Source organism: Chlorocebus sabaeus, chromosome 5 (assembly GCF_047675955.1).
Source record: "Chlorocebus sabaeus isolate Y175 chromosome 5, mChlSab1.0.hap1, whole genome shotgun sequence".
Classification (NCBI taxonomy): Eukaryota; Metazoa; Chordata; class Mammalia; order Primates; family Cercopithecidae; genus Chlorocebus; species Chlorocebus sabaeus.
In genome coordinates this window covers 20,027,936-20,053,138 of record NC_132908.1, presented here as the reverse complement: position 1 = coordinate 20,053,138, position 25,203 = coordinate 20,027,936, and the positions used below count along the sequence as shown (strand labels likewise).

The 25,203-nt window shown below is 50.0% G+C and overlaps 1 protein-coding gene across 3 annotated transcripts in view; it reads right to left on the bottom strand.

Moving 5' to 3' along the window:
- Window positions 1–3,933: 3,933 nt before the first annotated feature.
- SDR42E2 (short chain dehydrogenase/reductase family 42E, member 2) overlaps window positions 3,934–25,203 on the bottom strand; it is a 32,416-nt gene continuing 11,146 nt past the window's right edge. Inside the window, exons 7-13 of one of the 3 annotated variants that reach the window (XM_073015225.1) lie at window positions 18,420–18,502; window positions 14,967–15,104; window positions 14,349–14,414; window positions 11,336–11,399; window positions 8,788–8,861; window positions 5,149–5,422; window positions 3,934–4,155 (exon numbers count right to left, since the gene is read on the bottom strand). In XM_073015225.1, coding sequence (XP_072871326.1) covers window positions 5,168–5,422; window positions 8,788–8,861; window positions 11,336–11,399; window positions 14,349–14,414; window positions 14,967–15,104; window positions 18,420–18,502 — 680 coding nt within the window. In that variant the 3' untranslated portion in view covers window positions 3,934–4,155; window positions 5,149–5,167. Of the gene's footprint in view, window positions 5,423–8,787; window positions 8,862–11,335; window positions 11,400–14,348; window positions 14,415–14,966; window positions 15,105–18,419; window positions 18,503–25,203 lie in introns of all 3 variants that reach the window. The other 2 variants (XM_037989761.2, XM_073015226.1) reach the window with 2 other exon arrangements.

The following is a 25,203-nucleotide window of genomic DNA, read 5'->3' as shown; positions in this document are numbered from 1 at the left end:
CACCCCACAGGGTCTCACTTTTTTTTCCTCCATCCGTAAACCATCTCTTTATGTAGTCCTCTATGTAGTCCTTTTCCAACCTCTCTTCTTTTTTTCTCCTTTCTGATGTCTTTTTTTAAGATTTAGATTGCTTATAATGGATTTTTTTTTTAGTGGAAGGGGGAAGGGAAGAGAAAAGGCAGAAACTGCAGTGCAGGCTCTTTCACTCTCTAGCCCAATACAAACCTCTCTTTCACCTACCCATCCAGCTCCCTCAAAACAAAACAACAAAACAAAACACGGCTCTCCATTTCCAGGGGAAAGCGTCCGAGCTAGCTTGAAAAGTTCCCAACAGCCTGTCTGGGTCTTCCCAGGGTTAGTTGGGGGTGGTTGTAATCATGAGTTAGGGGGTGGGGGGTCCCTTTCTGGCCTGCTCCGTGTACTTTAGAGGGCTCCAGGGACCCAATAAACCTCTGTTGCCTGGTGACCCTGGAGTAGTAGGGGTCTGGCCCTACGTGGGGGTGCCAACCTTGAGGTCTCTGCTTCATTGATTCACCTCTTACTTGGTTTTCAGGCTTGATTTAGGGGTCCTCATTTATAAACAGTTGTTGAACTGTTTATGAAGGGCCTACTATGTGCCAGAAACCGTGCTTGTCCTGAGGCTATGGTGGTGTACAAGGCAGACATGTTTTCGAACCCATCGAATTTGCAGACATTGTCATTGTAATTAATCACACCTGTGAGAAGTGTTAGGCAGTACAGCGTGCTAACCTGGCCCCTGAGAAGCAACGAAGTGACATTTAGCTGGGGCCTGAAATTGAGATTAGCCAAGTGAAGGTGCGGGGTCGGGGAGGGGTGGGGGGAGGATTTCCAAGAAGAGGGAACTCCTAAAGGACGAGAGTCTGCTAAGGCTGAGATGCTGTGAAGGCAATTGAGGGCAGCTGCACAGACAGTGGAGGTGGAGTATTGGCAACAGGTGAGGCTGAAGAGATAGGCAAAGAGGACCATGAATGCCGAGTTAGGGCTTTGAATTTGGTCCCTTTCCAAGGGCAATGGGAAACCATGAAAGGCTTTTGAGCTAGAGAGTGGCATGTTTCAATTTGGAATTTGAAAGTTCACCCGTTGGGCATGGTGGCTCACACCTGTAATTCCAACACTTTGGGAGGCCGAGGCCGGTGGGTCACCTGAGGTTAGAAGTTCGAGACCAGCCTGGCCAACACGGTGAAACCCCGTCTCTAGTAAAAATATAAAATTTAGCTGGGCGTGGTGGTGCGCGCCTGTAATTCCAGCTACTTGGGCGGCTGAGACAGAAGAATTGCTTGAACCCGGGAGGCAAAGGTTGCAGTGACTCGAGATCATGCCACTGCACTCCAGCCTGGCCGATAGACACTGCACTCCACTCTGTCTCAAAAAAAAAAAAAAAAAAAAGAAAGAAAAGAAAAGAAAAGAAAGTTCCCACTGGCAGCAGGGACAGGAGGTCCCATTCAATGCCTATTGCAATTGTCTAGGAGAAAGGACAGTGGCTTGTACCACAATAGTGGCCGGGTGCGGGACAGAAGGAGTGAGTCAGGGAGACATTTTAGAGACAGAGTTGACATAATCCACTGATGAGCATGTCGAGAAGAAGAGGATCATGTCAAAAGTGATGCCCAGGATTTGGGCTTGGGTCATTCGATGGCTGGTTGTGCTTCTCCTCTCCCTCGGAGGGAACATGGGATAAATGGAAAGCAGGTTTGTGGGAGATGATGACTTCAGTTTGATTTTCATTGAGTTGGAGATTCTTGTGGGATATGGGGTTGAGTAGGAGGTTGGACATAGATTTCTGGAGGTCAAGAGGCACTCCAAGGAAATGATACAGATTTGGGAGGTATTAGAGACTGAGGTCATGGGAAGGGATGAACTCACCCAGAAAGAGCCCGCAGAGGGAGAAGAGGGGACAAGACAGAGTGCCGAGGGACATCATCTTAAAGGGAGGGCAGTGGAAGAAAAGCCAGTGAAAGAGACGGGAAAGGCCAGCGATATATGTGGAAAACAGGTGTGGTCTTATAGAGACCAAGAAGAGTGGATCAAGAAGGAGGGGGCGGTCAACTCTGTTGAACACAGCTAAGAGGATTGGCAAAATAAAGACTGAAAAATATTAAGATTTATGGACAAGATCATTGATGATCTTAAAGTCATTTTGGAATGGGTTGAGGAGAAGAAAATTTGATTTTGAAGAGAAGGAGCAAAAGGAAGAGTTGTAGGAGGGGAAATGGGGGAATCAGGGAGGATTTTTTTTTTTTTTTTTTAAAGATGGGGTCTTGCCCTGTTGCCCGGCTGGAGTGTAGTGGTGCAATCATAGCTTACTGCAGACTCAAACTCCTGGACTCAAGTGATTCTCCTGCCTCAGCCTCCTTTTTTTTTGGTAGATGCAGGGTTCTCACCATATCACCCAGGGTAGTTTTGAACTCTCGACCTCAAGCAATCCTCCAGTCTTAGCCTCCCAAAATGTTGGGATTACAGGTGTGAGCCACTGCGCCCTGCTGGGAAGATATTTTCAAGATGAGAGAGACTTGAGGATGTTTTAGATGCCTGGCATTGGGTTTACAATGGGGAACAGCTTCAGCACCCATAATGGAAAGCTTATGAGTTTTGTCTTGATGGTCCCTTCAAATCGACTCTGTCACCTTGGGCTGCCCACTGTGACAACTCTGTTTCTTGCATTTGTGATGCTTCTCCTTAGTGTCTCCAAGTAAGCTAGAACCTCCTACTTGCCCTTTCAGAACGTCACGGCTAGTGGTCTGGGCAGTCTCAAAAATTCTTACAGTGATTCAGTTTTTCTGTTGGGTGGGGATGCCACCTCCTTTTCCATTGGATAAAGAGGCTTGAAAGGAAAAAAGCTTTCTTGACATAGTGACCCATGTTGTCCCCATGCCCAGAGTTTAGACATCCTGCTTCCAGAGTGTTAAGGAATAGATGAGTTGGAGAAATCCAGAAAACAAATAAATTGATTCTTGGCTTTTGGGTTTTCAAAAGCTGAGGTTTGGCACTAGTCAAAAGATCTAGAAAATAATGGGAGCAGTGTGACACTGTTTTTCCTACTCCAAGAATAGATTTCCCAGGATTAGCAGGGAGAAGAAAGAGAGGAAGGAAGTGAGTTTGGATGTAAGCATGTTATCGAGAGGAAAGGAAGCCCCAGGACTGCCAGCTTCAAATGGTCCGAGGTTTGTGGCTCTGAGAGAATAAGACCAATCCCAGAGTTCAACCACAAGCCTTGGCATGGCCAGGGTGTAGAAAAATAGAAGTTACCACGTGTTGTGTTTAGGCCAGTGGGGGCTTAGGCGGTGCTCCTCCAAATTCCCCCAGCTGTAGAACAGAAACCCCCACCCTCCTCTGATCTTTGGAATGAGACAAAGCCCCAGTTTCCGTCATCTATAAAATCAGAATAATAAATCCTATTTAAGAGTGGCTGTAAGAATTAAATAAGATCATATAGATGAAAGCCCTTTCACACTGTCAAGCATTAAACAGACATAAAGGATTATTATTGATCTTTCAAAAATTATATACACACCTACAATTCAGCCTAGCAGAGAGCAGCATACAGTTTTTTGTTTTGTTTTTTTTTTTTTTTAGCTCCTTCCCAAACTGCCCACCTTGTTCAGTAGGTGGGACACACGCTGCTGTGGCCATGTTGGTTCTGATGAGCCCATTCCATCCCCTCCACCTCAGGCTTGTGATGCTTTTCTTCTCTGCCAGTCCCACGTGTGCATATTATGATCTATACCTGGTTGTACTGACACACTAATGTCTTGGTACTCACAACTGATAACTGACACCAAGATGATAGGGGGCGAAGTTTCTGTGGAGAGCAGGGCTAGATTAAGAAGTTTTGTGACCTTAAACTTTAAAGATTATGGTGATCACCACTACCTCTAATTAGTAAATAGAAACAGTACTAAATCATAAAATGCAACCAACTAAACTCTATTTTTCCCATTATAGCTTTATTGGTACTTCATCGAGACATCCAATTATTTTAAAAGTTTTTTTTTTTTAATTTTTTGATGCTCTTTCTGGTACTAAAACCTGTGCTTAATATGCTGTCATCCTCAGACAGGAACCCAAAAAGGCCAAATCGGGCTCGGCAGAAGCTTGGGTCCTGGTTTTCCCCAAGCCCTGGCTGTCAACACAGATCTGTGTGAATGAGAAGCCCAGAACACTGGGTCGGGGTGGATCGAAAGCAATGTTACCAGACAGAGCAGCAGCCGACGGCGTAAACTCATACCAACTCCACCCCAGCCTGCATTAGCCCATAGCGACGCGGCAGCCAGGCTCTGAGCAGAACCCACCCAGTAGGCGGACCTGGAAAGGGGTGAAGCCAGAGAGGGAGGGGGCGGGACTGGACCCAAAGGGAGGAGCAAGGCTAGACCCAAAAGGAGAAGCCAAGGGGGCTCAAGCACGCAGGGAGGACCAGAAAGGGGGCGAAACCAGAACGAGGGAGAATCTGGGGGCGGACCGGAACTGGGCAGAGACTAGGAGAAGGTCCAGAAGGTGGAGGAGGCGGAGAGCCTTGGCCCATGTCAGTAACCGGGGCAGGCCGGAGGGAGGAAAAAAGGGGCAGGGCCAGGGCTTGGAGGGAGGGACGTGGACGTAGGCACGACTCAGGGGGTAGGGCGGGGGCGTGACCAGGACTCAGGGGGCGTGACCAGGACTCAGAAGGCGTGCCCAAACGTGGAGGGGGAAGGGGCGTGGCTATGACATGGGGCGGGGTTAGGCCTGGAGAGCGGCTCAGGACTAGGCCCTGAAGTCAGGGGGCGGGGAAGAGGCGTGCCCAATTTGAAGGGCGGGTCAAGGGCGCGGCCAAAACATGGAAAGGGACTCGGGGCTAAGTGTCGGGGCCGACCAGGGGCGTGGCCAGGATTCAGGGGGTGGAGGGGGAGCGTGCCCACTTCGGGGGGCGGGGCGGAACGGGGGCGGGGCCAAAACACAGGAGGGGCATGAGGCAAAGTCTGGGAGTAGTCAGGAGCGTCGCCAGGATTCGGGGGTCGGGGCTAGGTCTGGAGGACGGCTCAGGGGCGTGGCCAGGATTCAAGGGGCGGAGCGGAGGTGCGCTCAAACCCAGAAGGCGGGGCAGGGGCTGGTACTAGCCCAGGAGCCGGGCGTGGGAGAAGGTGCAGCAGTGCCTACCCCGGCGGGCGGCAGGCGGTCACAGGCGCTCCGCGGAGGCGTGCAGAGGCTGCAGGCCTAGGAAGTGCAGGGCCAGGGCGAGCAAGCCGAGGAACAGAAGCAGCCCGAGCAGCAGTCGCAGGAGGGTCCGCGCCGTGGAGCCGCGGGGCCGCCGTGTCGTGGACTGCACGTATAGCTCCACGGCGTCGGCGAACCTGAACTTGTCGGGCGCATAGCCAAGCTGGGCGCGGGCCTTGGCTATCTGGAAGGTGTGCGTCACGGCCACGCTGCGCACCTGCGGGGACAGGCGGGGCATCCGAGGGCGGGGCTCGTGGAAGGGGGGCATCCTCTACCTGGTTGTTTACGGAAAGGGAAAAGAGAGGGCAGGGATTTCCCCTCCATTGCACAGTGATTTAAAAGGACCCGAGGACAGCGTCTTGCTCCTGCGATGCCCTCATTAGAGAGGTTTTCCTTTCTTCCTTCCATCTTCATTTTTATTGGAGGGTGCCGCCTCTGCGTCGCCCCCTCCAGCCCCGCTGAATTTGCACCTTATTTAACTCCTTGGCCCCTAAGAAGGAAAGGTCTCACCCCTACACTCATCTTCCCGGCCTAGCACGGTGCTGGGACTCAGGAGGCCCTTGATACATTCTTAGGCATCCGCTAGGAGACGGTGAACGCCTGCCAGAAACATCTCCAGGAAACGACATTGGCTTCCTGCTCCCAACCTCAGACCAACCGTGGCCAGGCGGGCCCCAGTCGCAGCCTTCACGCCCTCGCTGATTAACTAAGTTTCCCTAAGAGAGGAATTCCATTATGCAGAACTGATTACTCTCCAGGGTCTAAGTTGTTTCTCCCCTGCTGCCAGACGGCTTGGGGCCCACTGGTGTCAAGGGTAGTAAAGATAGCTATCAGTTAAGGAACACACACTCTGCACTTGGCCTGGGCTAAATCCTTTCTATGCCCTACACCTCATTTAATCCTCTAAGGTGGTACTAGCACTATCTGTTCTGTGCATACTTGGAAAAAGGTCAGAGAGGTTGAGTGACTTGCCCGGGGTCACACAGGGGAGCCAGGTTCTAGCCTAATTTCTTCCCTGCTGTGCTGGCATCTGAAGATGCTCTCCCAGCGGACTCATTTCTTCCTCTCTTGTGCCTCAGCCAGACCCTGGGGAATAATCCACCAGCTGCTGGATTCTCCCATGGCACTGAAACAGCCCCTGGGGTCAAACCTGTGGTCTTGGATGCTTAATGGGGGGTGAGGAGAGAGGCCAGTATTTGTCCGTTTTTGTCCCAGTCATTAAGTGCAGAGCTTTGGGGAGCACAGGAGCTGAGTTATGCTAGATAAGCAGGGTCCCTAACACACTAGATGTCTCTAGATGTCACCTCCTCTGGGGAGCTTTCTCTGACTTCCTCAGAGTTGGCTTAGGCGCCCCTTCTGTGTGCACTGGAGTTTCTCGCGATTTTCCCAAAAATGGCTCTAATTACAGTGTTGAGTTGCCTGGTTCGTGGGCTGTCTTCCCCTTTGGACTAGGAGCTCCCTGAGGGAAGGACTATGTCTTCTTGCCTCCATTGCTCAGCACAGTGCCTGGTACCACAGGAGATGCTGAATACATGTTAAATGCGTTAAAGGCTATAAAGTCAAACTGGAGGGCTGGTTGGTGTGTCACAGACTGACCAGCAGAGGGTACCCGAGCCACAGCCAAGGAACTTCCACAGTTAAGGACACTGCCCCTGAACTGAACAAGGAAATCCCCAACTTAAAGAAGAGGGAGAGGAGCCAAGTCCCTGCCTGACCACAATTCAGCTGCACCCTGGCAGCTATTTTATGGATGTGATTCCTGATGCATTTTCACAAGCTAATGGTTAAGCTTGAAATCACTGAGGTCTGGGTTCAAGTCCCAGCTCTACCATTTAAGTGCGTGATCACGGGCAGGTTATTTCACTGTGTGTCTCACTTCCTCCTCTCTAAATGGAGAGGACAATGGCGTCTACAACTCAGTTAAATGAGATAAAGCACAGTGCCTGGCATATTGTCACCACTCAAGAGATGGTATCATCTTATTCTCTCCTCTACTGATCCGGATGGTTCAAAGGAGAAGCCATAGGTGACTACTTCTTTCTGTGGCCCATTCTCCACTCTCCCCCTCTGACTCCTCTTGTTAAAGAGCACTGAACATGGAGTCTGAAGCCAGTTCTAGTATGGTGTGGCCTTGGACAAATCAATAATTTTCCTAATGCTCAATTTTTTGTCATAAAATGTACAGCATGATTTTTTTTGACCTTTTTAACTTAGCAAGGCATCAGAGACAATCAAATGAGAGTGGACTGGAAGGATTTTTTTTTTTTTTTAGATGGAGTCTTGTTCTGTCACCCAGGTTGGAGTGCAGTGGTGTGGTCTCAGCTCACTGCAACCTCCGCCTCCCAGGTTCAAGCGACTCTCCTGCCTCAGCCTTCCGAGTAGCTGGGACTACAGGTATGTGCCACCACACCCAGATAATTTTTGTATTTTTGGTAGAGACAAGGTTTCACTATGTTGGCCAGGCTGGTCTTGAACTCCTGACCTCAGGTGATCCACCTGCCTCAGCCTCCCAAAGTGCTGGGAACAAGTGTGAGCCACTGCGCCCGACTGGACTGGAAGGATTTTTGCAAATAACCTCAAATACCACCTATTGCTTTGCTATTTACAATCTGCGATGAAAACATCTTCTCTTTTAACTAAGCAAATATAAACCTGCATCATCATTATTATGAGAATAGTATTCTGAGCCAGGCATGGTGGTGCATGCCTGTAAGCTCAGCTATTTAGAAGGCTGAGTGGGGAGGATCTCTCTCTCTCTTTTTTTTTTTTTTTTTTGGTTTTTAGGGGCAGGGTCTCTATCTGTTGCCTAGGCTGGAATACAGTGGTGCAATCGTGGCTCACTGCAGCCTCGAACGCCTGGGCTCAAGTGATCCCCCCACCTGAGCTGGGACTAAAGGCATACACCACCTTGCCTGGCTAATTTTAAAATTTTTTGTAGAGACGAGGTCTTTCTGTGTTGCCCAGGCTGGTCTCAAACTCCTGGCCTCAAGTGATCCTCTTGTCTCAGCCTCCCAAAGCACTGGGATTATAGCTGTGAGCCACCACAACTGGCCAAGAGGATCTCTTGAGCTCAGGAGTTTGAGACTAGCCTGGACAACATAGTGAGACCCTGTCTCATAAAAATAATTATATTCTGTATATAGTAGGTACTTAATATATACTCATTATTCAGTAAGCATGAACTATGAGCCGAGGACCACCAGGCTGGGGTGTGTGTGTGTGTGTTGAGAGTTGGTGGGATTGGTAGCATTCAAAGAAGTGAATGGCCTGAAACTTGCCTTGGGGAACCTCCAGTCTGGTGGAAAGACAAGATGCTTATGAATGAAAAAACAGTGATGATGGATGGGCTTGGAGCTGTCACATTTCAGACCCACAGCCTCAGCAAAAACCCAGAGGTTGGGGTAATCATAACAGAAACAGCACCAGCTTTGGGCCCACACGGAAAGTTCTGAGACCTCAGACAAGCCTCCATCATCATGGTGTCAAAGGGGTAAGGAGTGGTAGCAGTGGGGATGGTGGGGAGAGGTGGGAAGGGAGGGATGGGGAGCAGGGCCCAGGCTCCCACAGCAGCAGCCCACTTACCTCACTCCGAGTGAGCAGCGGTGGGAGGCAGCAGATGGGTCTCAGGGCCAGATGCAGGCGCTCCATCACTGCCGCTGCGGGGAAGAAGGGGGCCAGTGACCAGGGGCCTCACATTATGCAAACTCCAGGGAGGCCCTTGGGGACAAATCAATGGGGGCACCATTTGCTTTGCTGGAGGTCACTTTCAAAAGTCATTGGATTCCTTTAAATCAGCAGCCCATGCTGGGGTGCCTTGTTTAGCTGTGAAGTATGTCACAGGCAACTTGTTTTTAATATTAAAGGACTGGGCCAGGTGCAGTGGCTCATGCCTGTAATCCCAGCACTTTGGGAGGCCGAGGCAGGTGGACCTCCTGAGATCAGGAGTTCGAGACCAGCCTGGCCAACATGGTGAAACCCCACCTCTACTAAAAATACAAAACTTAGCTGGGCATGGTGGCATGTGCCTGTAATCCCAGCTACTGGGGAGGCTGAGGCAGAGAATCGCTTATACCAGGAGGCAGAGGTTGCAGTGAGCCGAGATTGCGCCACTGTACTCCAGCCTAGGCGACAGAATGAGACTCTGTCTAAAAAAAAAAAAAAAAAAGCCCAAAAATTAAAGGACTGAAATTTTTAAATAAATCTGAGCAGATGCAAAGTTATCCATATAATAATCTCTCTCACTTCTACTCCAATGCTCTCTGCAGTAGGAGAGAAAGAGGTTGGAGTAACAGTTCTCAAACTGGGCTGCATGTGGGACCAATTTAAAAATAATGCTGGTGAGAACCAGGTGTGGTGGCTCATGCCTGTAATCCCAGCATAAGAGACTGAGGAGAGAGGATCTCTTGAAGCCAGGAGTTCAAGACCAGCCTAGGCAACAAATGAGACATCCTTCATCTCTAAAAAAATATTTAAAAAATAGCCAGGCACAGAAGTGTAAGCCTGTCACCTCCACTACTCTGGAGGCTGAAGTGGGAGGATCGCTTCAGGCCAGGAGTTCGATACCAGCTGGGGTAACATAGCAAGACCCCCATCTCTACTAAAGTATAACAATTAGCTGGGCCTGGTGGTAGGAGCCTAAAGTCCTAGAGGCTTGAGAGGCTGAGGCAGAGAATTGCTTGAGCACAGGAGGTTGAGTCTGCAGTGAGCTATGATCATGCCACTGCACTCCAGCGTGAGTGGCAGTGCAAGATCCTGACTCTAAAAAAACAAAAAATACTGACACTTCCCTCCCGCTTCCTCCCTGCTAATCCCAGTTTAATTGGTCAGTGGTGTGGCTGAGACGTTTCTCTATTTTAAAAGCTCCCAGGTGACTGTGAAGTGCAGTCCTGGTTGAGAAGCACTGAGTTACTGTTAGTCCACTGGGAACTGGGAACATATTTACAATCCTCCCCAAGTGCCATCGGCCGTGGCTCAGGGCCAGGAGTGCCAATCACTGTGGAAATGCTGTGCATGAGAAGTTGCCCTGCATGTGTTCCCTAGTGAGCAGAAATTTGCGAACCCCTGCTTCTAATGCCAAGCTACCTGATGCATTTAAAACACAAGAGATCCTACCAAGGAGACCCTGGAACACAGCTATTTGGGACTGGAGGGCCACCATCCCCTCAGGCTGGTCACTCCATATCTGAAGCCTGCTCTGCCTTCCAGCTGGGAAGAGGCCAGTAGATGGGTGCTGGGGACAGAGGGAAGGGCAGCAGCCAAGACACATTGTCGGGGGTGGAGGTGGGAGCAGAGACTGACTTTCAGGAACAGGAGGAGAATCTAGAATCAAAATGGAGCCTCCGTTTGTCCTAAGGTAGCCCTAACTTCAGGGTGACCTTGGGGGACAGAACCCCAGGGTTCCCTCTTCTCCTGACTGGCATGAGACCTCCCAGCAGCACCACGAAGAGCCCAGAGCCCGCCAAGCCCAGCTGTGAATTCAGCCTCCCCCACTTTCTCACTGTGGCACTTTGAGAAAGTCACTAACCTCTCAGAGCCTCGGGTCAAGTCATCTTTACAATGGTCCCACCATAACTGCCTTGCAGGTGGGACTAGGGTGAGGGAAGTGAGACACCTAGGTTGTGGAATTTAAGGAGGCACTTGCTTCCAGCACCAGGCAACTGCAAACTCAGGCTTGGAGCTGCTGCACGGCCTCCTTAAATTTTGTGATCACGGTGCCTCACTGTCCTCATCCTAGTCTTGGTCCTGCCTGAGTTTCTTTTTCTTTTTTTCCTTTTGAGATGGAGTCTTGCTGTGTCACCCAGGCTGGAGTGCAGTGGTGGGATCTCGGCTCACTGCAACCTCCGCCTCCTGGGTTACAGCGATTCTCCTGCCTCAGCCTCCCAAGGAACTGGGAATACAGGTGTGTGCCACCACACCGGCTGATTTTTACATTTTTAGTAGAGATGGGGTTTTACTGTGTTGGCCAGGATGGTCTGGAACTGCTGAGCTCAGGTGATCCACCTGTCTCAGCCTCCCAAAGTCCTAGGATTACAGGCGCGAGCCACTGCACCTGGCCCCTGAGTTTCAATTAAGGCAATGCAAGGTACACCTGGCACATAGTGGGCTTTACTACGCACACTCCTTTCCTTACCTGTCAGGTAAACCCAGGAAGTAGGCACCTGGATCCAGGGCTGGCTGTACCCCAGCTTCTCAAACTGCAAAGAAACTTGAGCTGGACTGAGAATAGGTGGTTCAGGTACTGGTGTGGAAAGACCACAGGCTCCCTCTACCGGGGACCAGCAGAAGTACCTGCTGTCTCCCCACCAGCCCACCCCAGGGGGCAGACCCTGCAGCCAAACCCAAGCCTATGCCAGTCTTGAAATGAAATCTGCACCTTGACCCAGAAAACCCAAGGAGGAATTGAAAGCATGGGATAGTTAAATTTTTTTTTTTTTGCAGAGATCAGGGGTCATGATGTGTTGCTCGGGCTGGTCTCAAACTCCTGGCCTCAGGTGATCCTCTTGCCTCAGCCTCCCAAAGTGCTGGGATTACAGGCATAAGCCATTACACCTGCCAGGTAGCTTTTTAACGTGGGATCATTCCCATCATTTAATTATCACCTACATCTGTCTATACCTAGCGACACTCCAGGGCATTTATGTAGAATCTGATTTTTCCAGAATTGACTTTTCTGTTATTAAAGAGAAAAAAAACACCACCACAACATGTGTGTGGAGGGTGGTAGGAGATGCAGCAGAGATGGGCTGGCATGGGATAAGGTGAGCTCTTCACTGGCATAAAAACTTTCCAGGTCAGGAGAAAACCTGTGTCGTCTAGCCTGGGTTTTCTGGTCTACCCCTTCCAGGCAAGCCTGGCTGCTAGGAGTCTGGGCTGCTCAGAGAGGACGCCAGAGTTCCCAGGCAGCCGTGTGGGGAGGCCCCAAAGCCAAACACCTCCCCTGTGCTTTTGACTCTTCCACATGCCTCCTTCAGAGCCTCAACACATAACAGGTGGCTCACAAGCAAAATGCCACAGGGCTAGGAGCCAACATAAATCTGGAAGCATCAAGACCAGCCTGGCCAACATGGTGAAACCCTGTCTCTACTAAAAATACAAAAATTAGCCGAGCAGGGTGGTGTGCACCTGTAATCCCAGCTACTCAGTAGGCTGAGGCAGGAGAATCTCTTGAACCCGGGAGGCAGAAGTTGCAGTAAGCTGAGATCGCACCACTGCACCCCAGCCTGGGTGACACAGTGAGACTGTCTCAAAAAAACAAAACAAAACAAATGCCTGGAAGCAGGGTGGAAGGGAACTGCAGGTAACTGAGGAGCACATAGCGCCCCTCAAGGGCTCCAGCCAGTTCCAATGTTGCCAGAGCTGTTTTTTTAAAAAATTGGTTTTTAGGCCGGGCGCGGTGGCTCAAGCCTGTAATCCCAGCACTTTGGGAGGCTGAGACGGGCGGATCACGAGGTCAGGAGTTCGAGACCATCCTGGCTAACACGGTGAAACTCCGTCTCTACTAAAAAAATACAAAAAGCTAGCCGGGCGAGGTGGCTGGTGCCTGTAGTCCCAGCTACTCGGGAGGCTGAGGCAGGAGAATGGCATAAACCCGGGAGGCGGAGCTTGCAGTGAGCTGAGATCCGGCCACTGCACTCCAGCTTGGGCGACAGAGCAAGACTCCGTCTCAAAAAAAATAAAATAAAATAAAAAAAATAAAAATAAAAAAAAAATTGGTTTTTAGAGATAGGGTCTTGTTCTGTTGCCCAGGCTGGAATACAGTGGTGCAATCATAACTCACTGCAGCCTTGAACTTCTGTGCTCAAGAGATCCTCCCGCCTCAGCTGCCCAAGTAGCTGGGACCACAGGTGCGCCAACACCATGCCCACCTAATTGAATTTTTATTTTTGCAGAGATGGGGGTCCTTGCTTTGTTGCCCAGGTTGGTCTCAAACTCCTGGCCTCAAGCTATCCTCCCATGTTAGCCTCCCAAAGTGCTGGGATTACAGATGTGAGCCACCTCACCGGGCAAAGAGTTGGTTTTTAACGTGAAATTTTCTGACTTTTTGAACATAGAAAAGGACAAGAAGAGAAGGCTGCAGGCTGGGCGCAGTGGCTCACGCCTGTAATCCCAGCACTTTGGGAGGCTGAGACGGGCGGATCACGAGGTCAGGAGTTCGAGACCATCCTGGCTAACACGGTGAAACTCCGTCTCTACTAAAAAAATACAAAAAGCTAGCCGGGCGAGGTGGCTGGTGCCTGTAGTCCCAGCTACTCGGGAGGCTGAGGCAGGAGAATGGCGTAAACCCGGGAGGCGGAGCTTGCAGTGAGCTGAGATCCGGCCACTGCACTCCAGCTTGGGCGACAGAGCAAGACTCCGTCTCAAAAAAAATAAAATAAAATAAAAAAAATAAAAATAAAATTGGTTTTTAGAGATAGGGTCTTGTTCTGTTGCCCAGGCTGGAGTACAGTGGTGCAATCATAACTCACTGCAGCCTTGAACTTCTGTGCTCAAGAGATCCTCCTGCCTCAGCTGCCCAAGTAGCTGGGACCACAGGTGCGCCAACACCATGCCCACCTAATTGAATTTTTATTTTTGCAGAGATGGGGGTCCTTGCTTTGTTGCCCAGGTTGGTCTCAAACTCCTGGCCTCAAGCGATCCTCCCATGTTAGCCTCCCAAAGTGCTGGGATTACAGATGTGAGCCACCTCACCGGGCAAAGAGTTGGTTTTTAACGTGAAATTTTCTGACTTTTTGAACATAGAAAAGGACAAGAAGAGAAGGCTGCAGGCTGGGCGCAGTGGCTCACGCCTGTAATCCCAGTACTCTGGGAGGCTGAGGTGGGTGGATCACTTGAGGTCAGGACTTTGAGACCAGCCTGGCCAACATGGTGAAACCCCATCTCTACTAAAAATACAAAAAATTAGCTGGGCGTGGTGATGTGCGCCTGTAATCCTAGCTGCTTGGGAGGCTGAGGCATGAGAAGTGCTTGAACCTGGGAGGTGGAGGTTGCAGTGAGCCGAGATTGCGCCACTGGACTCCAGCCTGGGTGACAAGAGCGAAACTCTGTCTCAAAAATTTAAAAAAATAAATAAATAAATAAAAAGGAAGAGAAGGTCAGGGATCCCAGAATGATCATTCGGGGTGGGCGGGCATCTGGGCACCTACCAGCGGGGCCATCCACTCAAAGAGGTTGACGCTCTCCCCATCGTTGATGTAGTACGCCTGCCCACTCTGAAGGGGACATGTGGGAGGGGACGGTCAGCCTTCTCCCCAGCAGCCTGCCCCCACCCTTCCAGATGGCTCCCAGCAGCTGTTCCAACCCTGAGTTCTCTGGAGCAGCCCCAAGACCTGAGGACACACCTGAGCTATTCCCTGTGAATTCTAGGACGACCACACTAACTAGCTGTGTGACCTCCATGGAGTTGCTTAACCTCTCTGTACTTCAGTTTCTTCATCTGAGAAATGGGAGGATAATAATGAGATCTCCCTCTTGGACTGTTGTGAAGATTAAATGCGACATTATGTGTGGAGGCTTAGCATTTGGCACCTGTTATTCTGGGATCAACACCAACCTCACATGGTCATAGGAAGAGCTAAACATGCTCTATAAAGAACTCCACACTCCACCTACCAGCTTCCCCCAAGCTTCCCTGGGCTGAGAGTCCCTCCAGCCTTCTTAAGTTGGGGGGAAATCTTGTGTGCCATCCAGCAATCCCCTAGGGATGGGGCGCTCTGTCTGCAGCCCTGTGGGGAAGGTGGTTGGGGGTGTCAGAGGGGACTCACAGCCACATAGCCCTTGGCCGCAGTGAGGGCCTCAGCTGCCAGCACATGTGCCTGCACCAGATTGTGTATGTGGACCCAGTTCATCCGTGCCTTGCGGTCCCCAAATCGGAACATGAACAGCCTCTTCTTGATGTGGCCCTGGTGGAGAGGGGTGGGTGATAAACATAGGCTTGTGCCCGGAATGGCTTTACATTCCATCTAGATGCTGATGGCTCCCCAGGTTCTAGCTCCAGGTCAAGCCCCTCTGCTCCAGGCTCGTGTATCCAGTGCTCTCCGGATATCAACAACAGGTTGTCTAAAGAAAACTCAAACTCACTAGCTCCTGGAGCAAGCATCTGATAGTCTCTCCCATCCCGCTCCTCCCTCCCTTTCCGGTGGACTGGTCAGTTCACTCTGCCGCTCAGGCTAAAACCCAAAAGCCACCTTTGACTCCCCCTTGTCTTACACGCCATGTCCAACCCACCTGCAAATCCAATTGGCTCAACTGTTAAAATCTGTTCAGAATGTGATAGCTTTTCGCCCCTCTGACGGCCACCCTCCTCTCACCTGGACACCACAGTTGCTCCCTAACTGGTCCCCCTCTGTCCACCCTCAGCCCCTGTAGTCTGTTGTCTGCCCAGCCAGGCAGATCCTTTGATTTTCTCTTTTTTTTTTTTTTTTTTTTTTGAGACAGAGTCTTGCTCTGTTGTCCAGACTGGAGCGCAGTGGCAAGATCTTGGTCACTGCAAACTCCATGCCCTGGGTTCATGCAATTCTCCTGCCTCAGCCTCCCGAGTAGCTGGAATTACAGGCGCGTGCCACCACACTCAGCTAATTTTTGTATTTTTAGTAGAGACAGGGTTTCACCATATTGGCCAGGCTGGTCTTGAACTCCTGACCTCAGGTGATCCACCCATCTCGGCCTCCCAAAATGCTGGGATTACAGGTGTGAGCCACTGCACCTGGTCAGATCCTTTGGCTCTTTTATATATTTTTTAGAGACAGGGTATGGCTCTGTTGCCCACACTGGGATGCAGTGGTACAGTCACTGCAGCCTTGAACTCATAGGCTCAAGTGATCCTCCTGCTTTGGCCTCTTGAGTAGCTGGGACTATAGATGAACAACACCACACCTGGATACTTTTTAAATTTATTGTAGAGATGGGGGTCTCACTATGTTGCCCAGGCTGGTCTTAAACTCCTGGGCTCAAGCAATCTTCCCACCCGGCTTCCCAAAGTGCTGGGATTGCAGACATGAGCCAGCGTGCCCAGTCAGGGCTCCTTTTATTTTTGGACAGAGTCTCCCTGTGTCACCCAGGCTGGAGTGCAGTGGTGCAATCACAGCTCACTGCAGCCTTGAAATCCTGGGCTCAAGGGATCTTCCCATCTCAGCCTCCCAAAGTGCTGAGATTACAGACATGTGCTTCCGTGCCCAGCCAGGAGCACCTTTGAAAATTCTAAGTACAACCGTGTTGTTCCATGGCTCAGAACCTTCCAGGGGCGCCTATCCTGCTAGGCTGGAAGCTCAAGTCCTGACAATGGCTGTCCAACCCTTCCTGATCTGGCCCCAGTCCCTCTGTGACTTCATCTCCTACCAAACCCTCTCACTCGCTCCACCACAACTGCACCGCCCCTTTGCTCTTCCTGGACTCTGCTGCAGGTTCCCATCTCAGGGCTTTGGATGAACTGTTCCCACTGTCTGGAAGGTATTTGGAGGAAGAGCCTTTCAGACTTTGTCACCTCTGTCAAGTGGATGCTCAAATGTCCCTTTCTAAATGAGTTCACCCCCGACTACCTGACAAGCCCAATTCCCTCACCCTACTTCACTTTTTCCTTTTCTCCACAGTGCCTGGCATCTTTTTTTTTTTTTTTAGATGAAGTCTCACTCTTGTTGCCCAGGCTGGAGTGCAATGGCGCAATCTTGGCTCACTGTAACCTCTGCCTCCCAGGTTCAAGCGATTCTCCTGCCTCAGCCTCCTGAGTAGCTGGGATTACAGGTGCCCGCCACCACGTCTGGCCAATTTTTTTGTATTTTTAGTAGAGACGGGGTTTCACCATGTTGGCCAGGCTGGTCTCGAACTCCTGACCTCAGTTGATCCATCCCTTTCAGCCTCCCAAAGTGCTGGGATTACAGGCGTGAGCCATCGCGCTTGGCCTGAACATACCTTATAATTTAACATGTTCACTGTTTATTATCTGTCTCTTCATGTGAGAAGAGAAACCCCACAATGACAGAAATCATCTGTTTTGTTCACTGATCTGTCCTCAAACCTAGAACAGTGCAGGGCACATACTAGGAGTTAGTAAGTGTTGAATGAATGAATAAATGCATGGGGAGAGAGTCACTGGGGTTGACCACATTCCTTAAGAATCCACTTAACTGAAAAAAAAAAAAAGGATTGCCGGGTGCAGTGGTTCACACCTGTCATCCCAGCAACTTGGGAGGCTGAGGCAGGAGGATTGGTTGAGGCCAGGAATTTGAGACCAGCTTGGGCAACATAATGAGACCCTACCTCTACAAAAAATAAAAATAGTCAATCAGGCATGGTTATGCACACTTATAGTCACACCTACTCGGGAGGCAGGAGGATTGCTTGAGTCCAGGAGGTGGAGGCTGCAGTGAGCCATGATCACACCATTGCACTCTTGCCTGGGTGATACAGTGAGATCCTGACTGTAAACAAAAAGACATATAGCCAAGCAGAGGAATGTTTTGAAACTGCAGACTGGAACTTCTCCCCGCTAATAACTCTGGCTCCTCATGATCCTGCGCTCCCAGATCAGATCCAGCCACAGGGACCTCTTGCTGCTTCCTAAACCAATCATGATCTTTCTCACTTCCAGGTTTGTGCCCAAGCTGTCCCCTCTGTTTGGCCTATCTTCTCTCTACCACCTCATTTGCTTGGTTAATTCCTTTTTCTTTTTCAAACAACACAGACATCACTTCCTCCAGGGAACCCTCCTGGGTTTCCCTTGCCAGGCCCATCTTCTTGTGCTCCTCTTTCCACAGCCCTCCCCACATTGAAACTGTGACTGTGGTGTCTGTCTCCCTGAAAAATTTGAGGACAGGGCCTATAGCCCCTTGTAGCTATATTTCTGGCACCTGACCCTTTAGAGGCTTTCTGTATGAAGAAACTTGTGCTCCCAGCATGGAATAAACCATCCAGGGTACAGGGAGCCCACATGGGAGTGAGGGCAAGAGGTTCCTTTCTGCCTTTTTGGGGTCACAGGTCTATGGCTCCTCTCCCTGTGCCTTGGCTTGGCTGGTACACTCTGAGAGCTCTGTTCCTGCCAGGAGCTCCAAGGGACCTGTGGACCAGTGGGGGCAGGGACATCTTGTAGAACTGAGGGTTCCAGGCTCGGGACACTTAGCCTCGAGACTGATGCAGGGACCTTGGGCTGGGAGGGTCCTACCAGTGTGCACCTCGGCTAGGATCCTTCTCTGACTTGGGTCCTGAAAGCGGGCATGACGTACCGCCACACGAGGCAGGTGCCTCTGCTCTTCAGGGCCGTAGATCCCTGGAGGCCGGAGCACACACGTCCGAAGAGCGCCTCCTCCTAGCACACAGGGAAGCATGGTCAGGGCTCAGGGGAGGAGCAGCCCACAGGGAGAAGGAGAGAGAGGCCACCTCCGTCTCCTGGTCCTTACCTGGACAGGCTAGAGGGGAAGACCGGCCCAGGGGCTTCCTCGTTCAATTTGTTATTCTCTTAGTCATTCAACAGACACTATTCAGAGTCTCACTCCCACCGCCAACCCCCCTGCCCCCCACCCTGGATGGATGCTGTGAAGAATGTAAGGATGTCCAAGAAATGGTCCCTGCCCTCCCCATGCTCATAGTGCAGTCACAGAGGTAAGAGCCAGATGTAAACATGTGCATAGCCGGTCTGTTTGCCAAGCACTCGGCAGAGTGATTTTCTTTGATGCCCCTTGAGTGCACTACTGTGCCCATTTTACAGATGCACACAGATGCACACACCCTTATGCCCATAGCTCTTGTTCTCTCTTTTTTCTTTTTCTTTCTTTCTTCTTCTTTTTTTTTTTTTTTGAGATGGAATCTTGCTCTGCCGCCCAGGCTGCAGAGCGGTGGCGCGATCTTGGCGCATTGCAACCTCCGTCCCCCAGGTTCAAGCAATTTTCCTGCCTCAGCCTCCCAAATACCTGGGATTACAGGCGCCCACCACCATGCCTGGCTAATTTTTGTATTTTTAGTAGAGACAGGTTTTCACCATGTTGGCCAGGCTGGTCTTGAACTCCTGACATCAGGTGATCCACCCACCTCGGCCTCCTGAAGTGCTAGGATTACAGACGTGAGCCACCGCACCCAGTCCTGTTCTCTCCTTTTTCTAATCATCAGTTGGATAAGGACCAGTTGGATAAGGACTTATGTATAGATAAGGACTATATAATAGATATCTAAGAGACAAGGGCTCTCAGAGAGGTCCTTCTATGTTCCTGGTGCTCTGATACGTCAAGGTTGGAGATGTTATAATCCCTGTCTATGGGGAAAAAAAACCACAGCTCAGAGAAGGGATGTGGTTTGCTTCTAGTCACACAGATCAGAATGGTGGAGCTGAGATGGGGACCTGAAGTCCACACCGTTTCCACTAATGCCCCTGCTTCTCAGAGGTAAGGCAAACAGTGAACCCTATATTTTAGCCAACGCAGCCTTGGTTTCCCCACATGGAAATGGGGTGCTTTGGAAGTGTCAGCAGCTGCCACACTTTCCAATCAATGCAGAAAGGAAAGAGCCGGGGTCTGTACCCCTTTCACTGGTCTATCTCTGCGGAGCTCCCCAGACCCTGACAGAGCTCAATCTAGGGCTTCCGAAATTCTCCACTGGAGGCACCCAAATGGCAGAAGCGGGTGAACATGTCTCTCTTGGAGACATGGGGCAGTCTGGGGGTACAGTCTGGGGGTACATATGTCTGCCGCAGACATATGTCAGTCTTGTCTTAACACCTACTACTAGCTGGGAGCAGTGGCTCACGCCTGTAATCCCAGCGCTTTGGGAGGCCAAGGCAGGAGGATTGCTTGAGCCCAGGAGTTCGAGACCAGCCTGGGCAACATAGAGAGACTGTCTCTACTATTTATTAAAAAATAATAATAGCCGGGCGCGGTGGCTCAAGCCTGTAATCCCAGCACTTTGGGAGGCTGAGAAGGGCGGATCACAAGGTCAGGAGATCAAGACCATCCTGGCTAACATGGTGAAACCCCATCTCTACTAAAAATACAAAAAAATTAGCCAGGCGTGGTAGCGGGCGCCTGTAGTCCCAGCTACTCCGGAGGCTGAGGCAGGAGAATGGCGTGAACCCAGGAGGCGGAGTTTGTAGTGAGCCGAGATCGCACCACTGCACTCCAGCCTGGGTGACAGAGCAAGACTCTGTCTCAAAAAAAAAAAAAAAAAAAAAAAAATAATAATAATAATAATAATACAAAAAACACCTACAAAGTATTTAGTTTATCCTCATAATTCATGTTTAAGATTTTAAAAAATGTTCTTTTATTTTTATTGCCATATAATAATTGTACATATTTATGGGGTAAGGTGTGATGTTTTGGCTCTGAAGTTTAGAGCGCAAGGGATACCTAAAGTTTTTACCTCCATGAATACAGCGTGTAATGATCAAATCTGGGTAATTAGCATATCTATTAATATCACCTTAAACGTTTATCATTTCTTTGTCTTGGGGACATTCACATCTACTGCCTGGGCAATAAAGTGAGACCCCATCTCTGACAAAAAAAAAAAAAAAAAAATTAGCCAGGCACCATGGTGTGCACCTATAGTCCCAACGTTCTGGGAGGCTGGGGTGGGGGAATCGCTTGAATCCAAGGGTTTGAGGCTGCAGTGAGCCATGATAGCACCACTGCACTTCAGCCCGGGTGACAGAGTGAGACCCTGTCTCAAAGAAAAAAAAAATCCACTCTTCTAGCTATTTGAAAATACACAATAAATAGTGGTTAATTATAGTCATTATATAGTGCTATAGAACACTATAACTTTTAAAAAAAAAAAGATTTTTAGAAAATATTTAATATGACTTCTTTTTTTTTTAAATGGAGTCTTGCTCTGTCGCCCAGGCTGGAGTGCAATGGCACAATCTCAGCTCACTGCAACCTCCGCCTCTTGGGTTCAAGTGATTCACCTGCCTCAGCCTCCCGAGTAGCTGGGATTACAGGCATGTGCCACCATGCCCCACTAATTTTTGTGTATTTTTAGTAGAGGAGGGGTTTCGCTATGTTGGCCAGGCTGGTCTTGAATGCCTGACCTCAGGTGATCCACCTACCTCAGCCTCCCAAGGTGCTGGGATTACAGGCGTGAGCCACTGCACCCAGCCTAAAAGGACTTATTTAATTAATTATTTTTAGAGACAGGGTCTCACTCTGTCACCGAGGCTGAAATGCAATGGTGCCTCATGGCTCCCTGCATCCTCAACCTCCCAGGCTCAAGCAATTGGGCTACCTTAGTCTCCCAAGTGGATGGGACTACAGACTCATACCACCACACCCAGCTGGTTTTTTTTTTTTTAATTTTTAATAGAGATAAGGTCTCCCTATGTTGCCCAGGCTGGTCTTGAACTCCTGAGCTCAAGCAATCCTCCCACCTCAGCCTCCCAAATTTCTGGGATTACAGGTGAGCCACCGTGCCCCACCTTAGTTTTATAAATTAATTAACTCCCAGCCCCAATTTCTCAACTAAAGTGGAGCCTCTTGGAAGAGGTTCCACTCTCCCTCCCAAGGCTCAGGTTCCCAACGGGGCTGAACCTCGGTATGGAATCCCTGAGTGGGTCATCCTCCATGGCTGCTTTCCTTTGGGGAACCCCTCCCCTCTGCATGAGGTCTTAGGGGGACCATCAGTCTAGAAGGAGGCCATGGAATGTTCTCACCCATGATGTCAAGAGGGGGACTCTTGATATCATGGACACCAGGACCTAAAAACCTAGGAGTGGAGTCACCCAGAGGAAACTGGTCATCAGTTCCTGCCACCCAGGTCCCTGAAGCTGCCTTAACACTATCCTTTCCAAGCCCTGGTGGTCGTGTTCCTAGAAATCTATTTTCTAGAAGCTAGCCCACATCCTTCTAAGATAAGTTCCCTTTCCCTCATAAATGAGCCAGGGTCAGTGTCTATGGGTCATAACCGAATGCCCCTGGGTCATAACCAAATGCCCTGACTGCTACATCCTCTGAGCCCCTCACTTTACCTTGAGGTCGTGTGCAGTGGATTAAATGGTGGCCCCTAAAAGATATGTCCATGCCCCCAAATCTGTGGATGTCACCTTAGTTGGAAAAAAGGTCATTGCAGATGTCATTGAGGAGCTCAAGATGAGATCTTCCTGAGATATCCAGGGAAGCCCTCTATCCAATGACAAGTGTCCTTAAAAGACTCACAGAGAAGAGACGGAAAAGAGGAGAAGGTGATGTGAAGGCGGAGGCAGGGGCTGGAGCGATGCAGCCACAAACCAAGTAATATCTGGGGCCACCAGAAACTGGAAGAAATGAGGAAGGAGTGTAGGCCAGGCACGGTGGCTGTTGCCTGTAATCCCAGCACTTTGGGAGGCCAAGGTGGGTAGATCACCTGAGGTCAGGAGTTTGAGACTAGCCTGGCCAACTGGTGAAACCCCATCTCTACTAAAAATATAAAAATTAGCCAGGCATGGTAGCACATGCGTGTAATCCCAACTACTCAGGAGGCTGAGGCAGGAGAATTGCTTGAACCCAGGAGGCGGAGGTTGCAGTGAGCCAAGATCACGCCACTGCACTCCAGCCTGGGCAACAGAGTGAGACTCTGCCTCAAAGGAAAAAAAGAGGAAGGAGTGCAGCCTACCTGAGCCTCCGGGAGTGCAGCCCAGCTGACACCTTGATTTCAGACTGGCCTCCAGGATGGTGAAGGAATAAATGATTGCCTTTTGTTCATTTGTTTTTGAGAGAGGGTCACCGCTCACTGCCATCTTGGCTTCCCTGGGCTAAGGTGATCCTCGCACCTCTGCCTCCCGAGTAGCTGGAAGTACAGGCGTGCACCACCACACCAGACAATTTTTGTATTTTTTTTGTGGAGACAGAGTTTTGCCATGTTGCCCGGGCTGGTCTTGAAATCCTGGGCTCAAGCAATCCTCCCATCTTGGCCTCACAAATTGCTGGGATTACAGGTGTCAGCCACCATGCCTGGCCCATTTCTGTTGTTTTAAGTCATCAAATTTGGGTGGCATCATCTGTCACAGCAGCCACAGGATCCTAACACACCCAGAGATAGAAGATGGGAGGACATAACTGCATTAACACTGAGCTAGGATCTGCACGCCTCAGGACTCTGCTTCCAGGACTACGCTGGAACTGCACTGAGTCAGAAAAACAGCCTCAGGAACCTGCTTGGATAGTAGGGAGTGGAAATAACCCCAGGTGACTGCAGCTGGACTCCTGGAAGGCAGGTATCAGGTGAGCTTTCCTGTAAACAGCTTGCAGCTAATTTTAAACTCTGGGTCACCTGGGCATAGTGGGGGGAGGTCGGGTTGCAGCTGACGTTGGCAGGCGGGGCATTGGACAGCCACTTCACGGAGGGCCAGGGTATCTATGACTCTCCTGACCATGGAAAGCTGCAGATGCTCATATAAATAATTCTTGGCTGGAGGATTAGGTGTCTAGAGTACAGGCTGCTGGGATGGCCAGCAGAGGCCCCAGGTAGAGAAAATATTATTCAACTGCACAAGGTTGAAACCTCTGGGAGAGCAGCTGGATATTTCTACTGGGATCAGGGGTCCAGGCCTGACTGGCCCAGGGTGATGGAGAGTTGGGTGGGGGTTGGGGGATGGGGAAGATTTTAAGGAAAAGAGTCAGTGCTCAGGGACCTGCTCAGCTGGGGCTGCAGCACTGCACAGTGATTAAGCCCCAGGCTCTGGTGTAAAACTCTCCTGGGGTTCAAATCCCATCTCTACCACCTAACAGCAGGATGATATTGAGTGAGGTCAGTTCATCTGTCTGTTTTCTCACCTGTACATTGAGGATTATTATTATTATTATTATTATTTTTGAGACGGCGTCTGGCTTTGTCGCCTAGGCTGGAGTGCAGTGGCACGATCTCGACTCACGCAACCTCTGCCCCACTGGGTTCAAGGGATTCTCCTGCCTCAGCCTCCCGAGTAGCTGGGACTACAGGGACGCACCACCATGCCCACCTAATTTTTTCATATTTTCAGTAGAGATGGGGTTTCACCACATTGGCTAGGCTGGTCTTAAACTCCTGACCTTGTGATCTGCTGCCTTGGCCTCCCAAAGTGCTGGGATTACAGGTGTAAGCCACTGCGCCCAGTGAGGATTGTAATTTTTAAGCCCTCCAACTCTCCACATCCACTTGGCTCTCAAGTTCAGAGAGTTTTGATAGTGAAGGGAAACCAAGTTATCTGATTCTTTTTACTTTCTGAATTTTAGAAAGCTATATATATATATATAGTACAAAATACATATATTTTGTACAGACAGGGTTTTGCCATGTTCTCCAGGCTGGTCTTGAACTCCTAAACTCAAGCCATCCACCCACCTCTGCCTCCCAAAGTGCTGAGATTACAGGCGTGAGCCACTGCACCAGCCCAAGTAGTGATAATTTGGATAGCACGAAATTTATCTGAATAAATTTGGCTCTGAAGTTTAGAAAGCAAGGGATACCTATGGTTTTTACCTAAAAGGCGTGTTGTGAAGGGTTAATTTGACCTTTTGCATATAAAGTTAGCAACCTGTGGGAGAAGGGTCCATGAAAAAATATGAGATAAAATTAAAATAAAGGGAAAAGTAGAATAAAGAATGGGGCCGGGTGCGGTGGCTCATGGACTCCCATGCCTATAATCCCAGCACTTTGGGAGGTCGAGGCAGGTGGATCACTTGAGGTCAGCAGTTCTAGACCAGCCTGACCAACATGGTGAAACCCCATCTCTACTAAAAATACAAAAATTAGCCAAGTGTGATGGCATGCACCTGTAGTCCCAGCTACTTGGGAGGCTGAGGTAGGAGAATCGCTTGAACCCAGGAGGCGGAGGTTGCAGTGAGCCAAGATCATACCATTGCACTGCAGCCTGGGTGACAGAGCAAGACTCCTTCTCAAAGAAAAAAAAATAAGAGATTAAGAATTGTATTTTAAAGAAAAAAATAGCATGCAAAATAGGCCTGGCATGTAGTGTGCATTCAAGAAATATGGACTCTTTGCATTCTGTTATTACTCATCTATAACCAGAAGAGGCAATATAAAAAGGCAGCCAAGGCCAGGCATGGT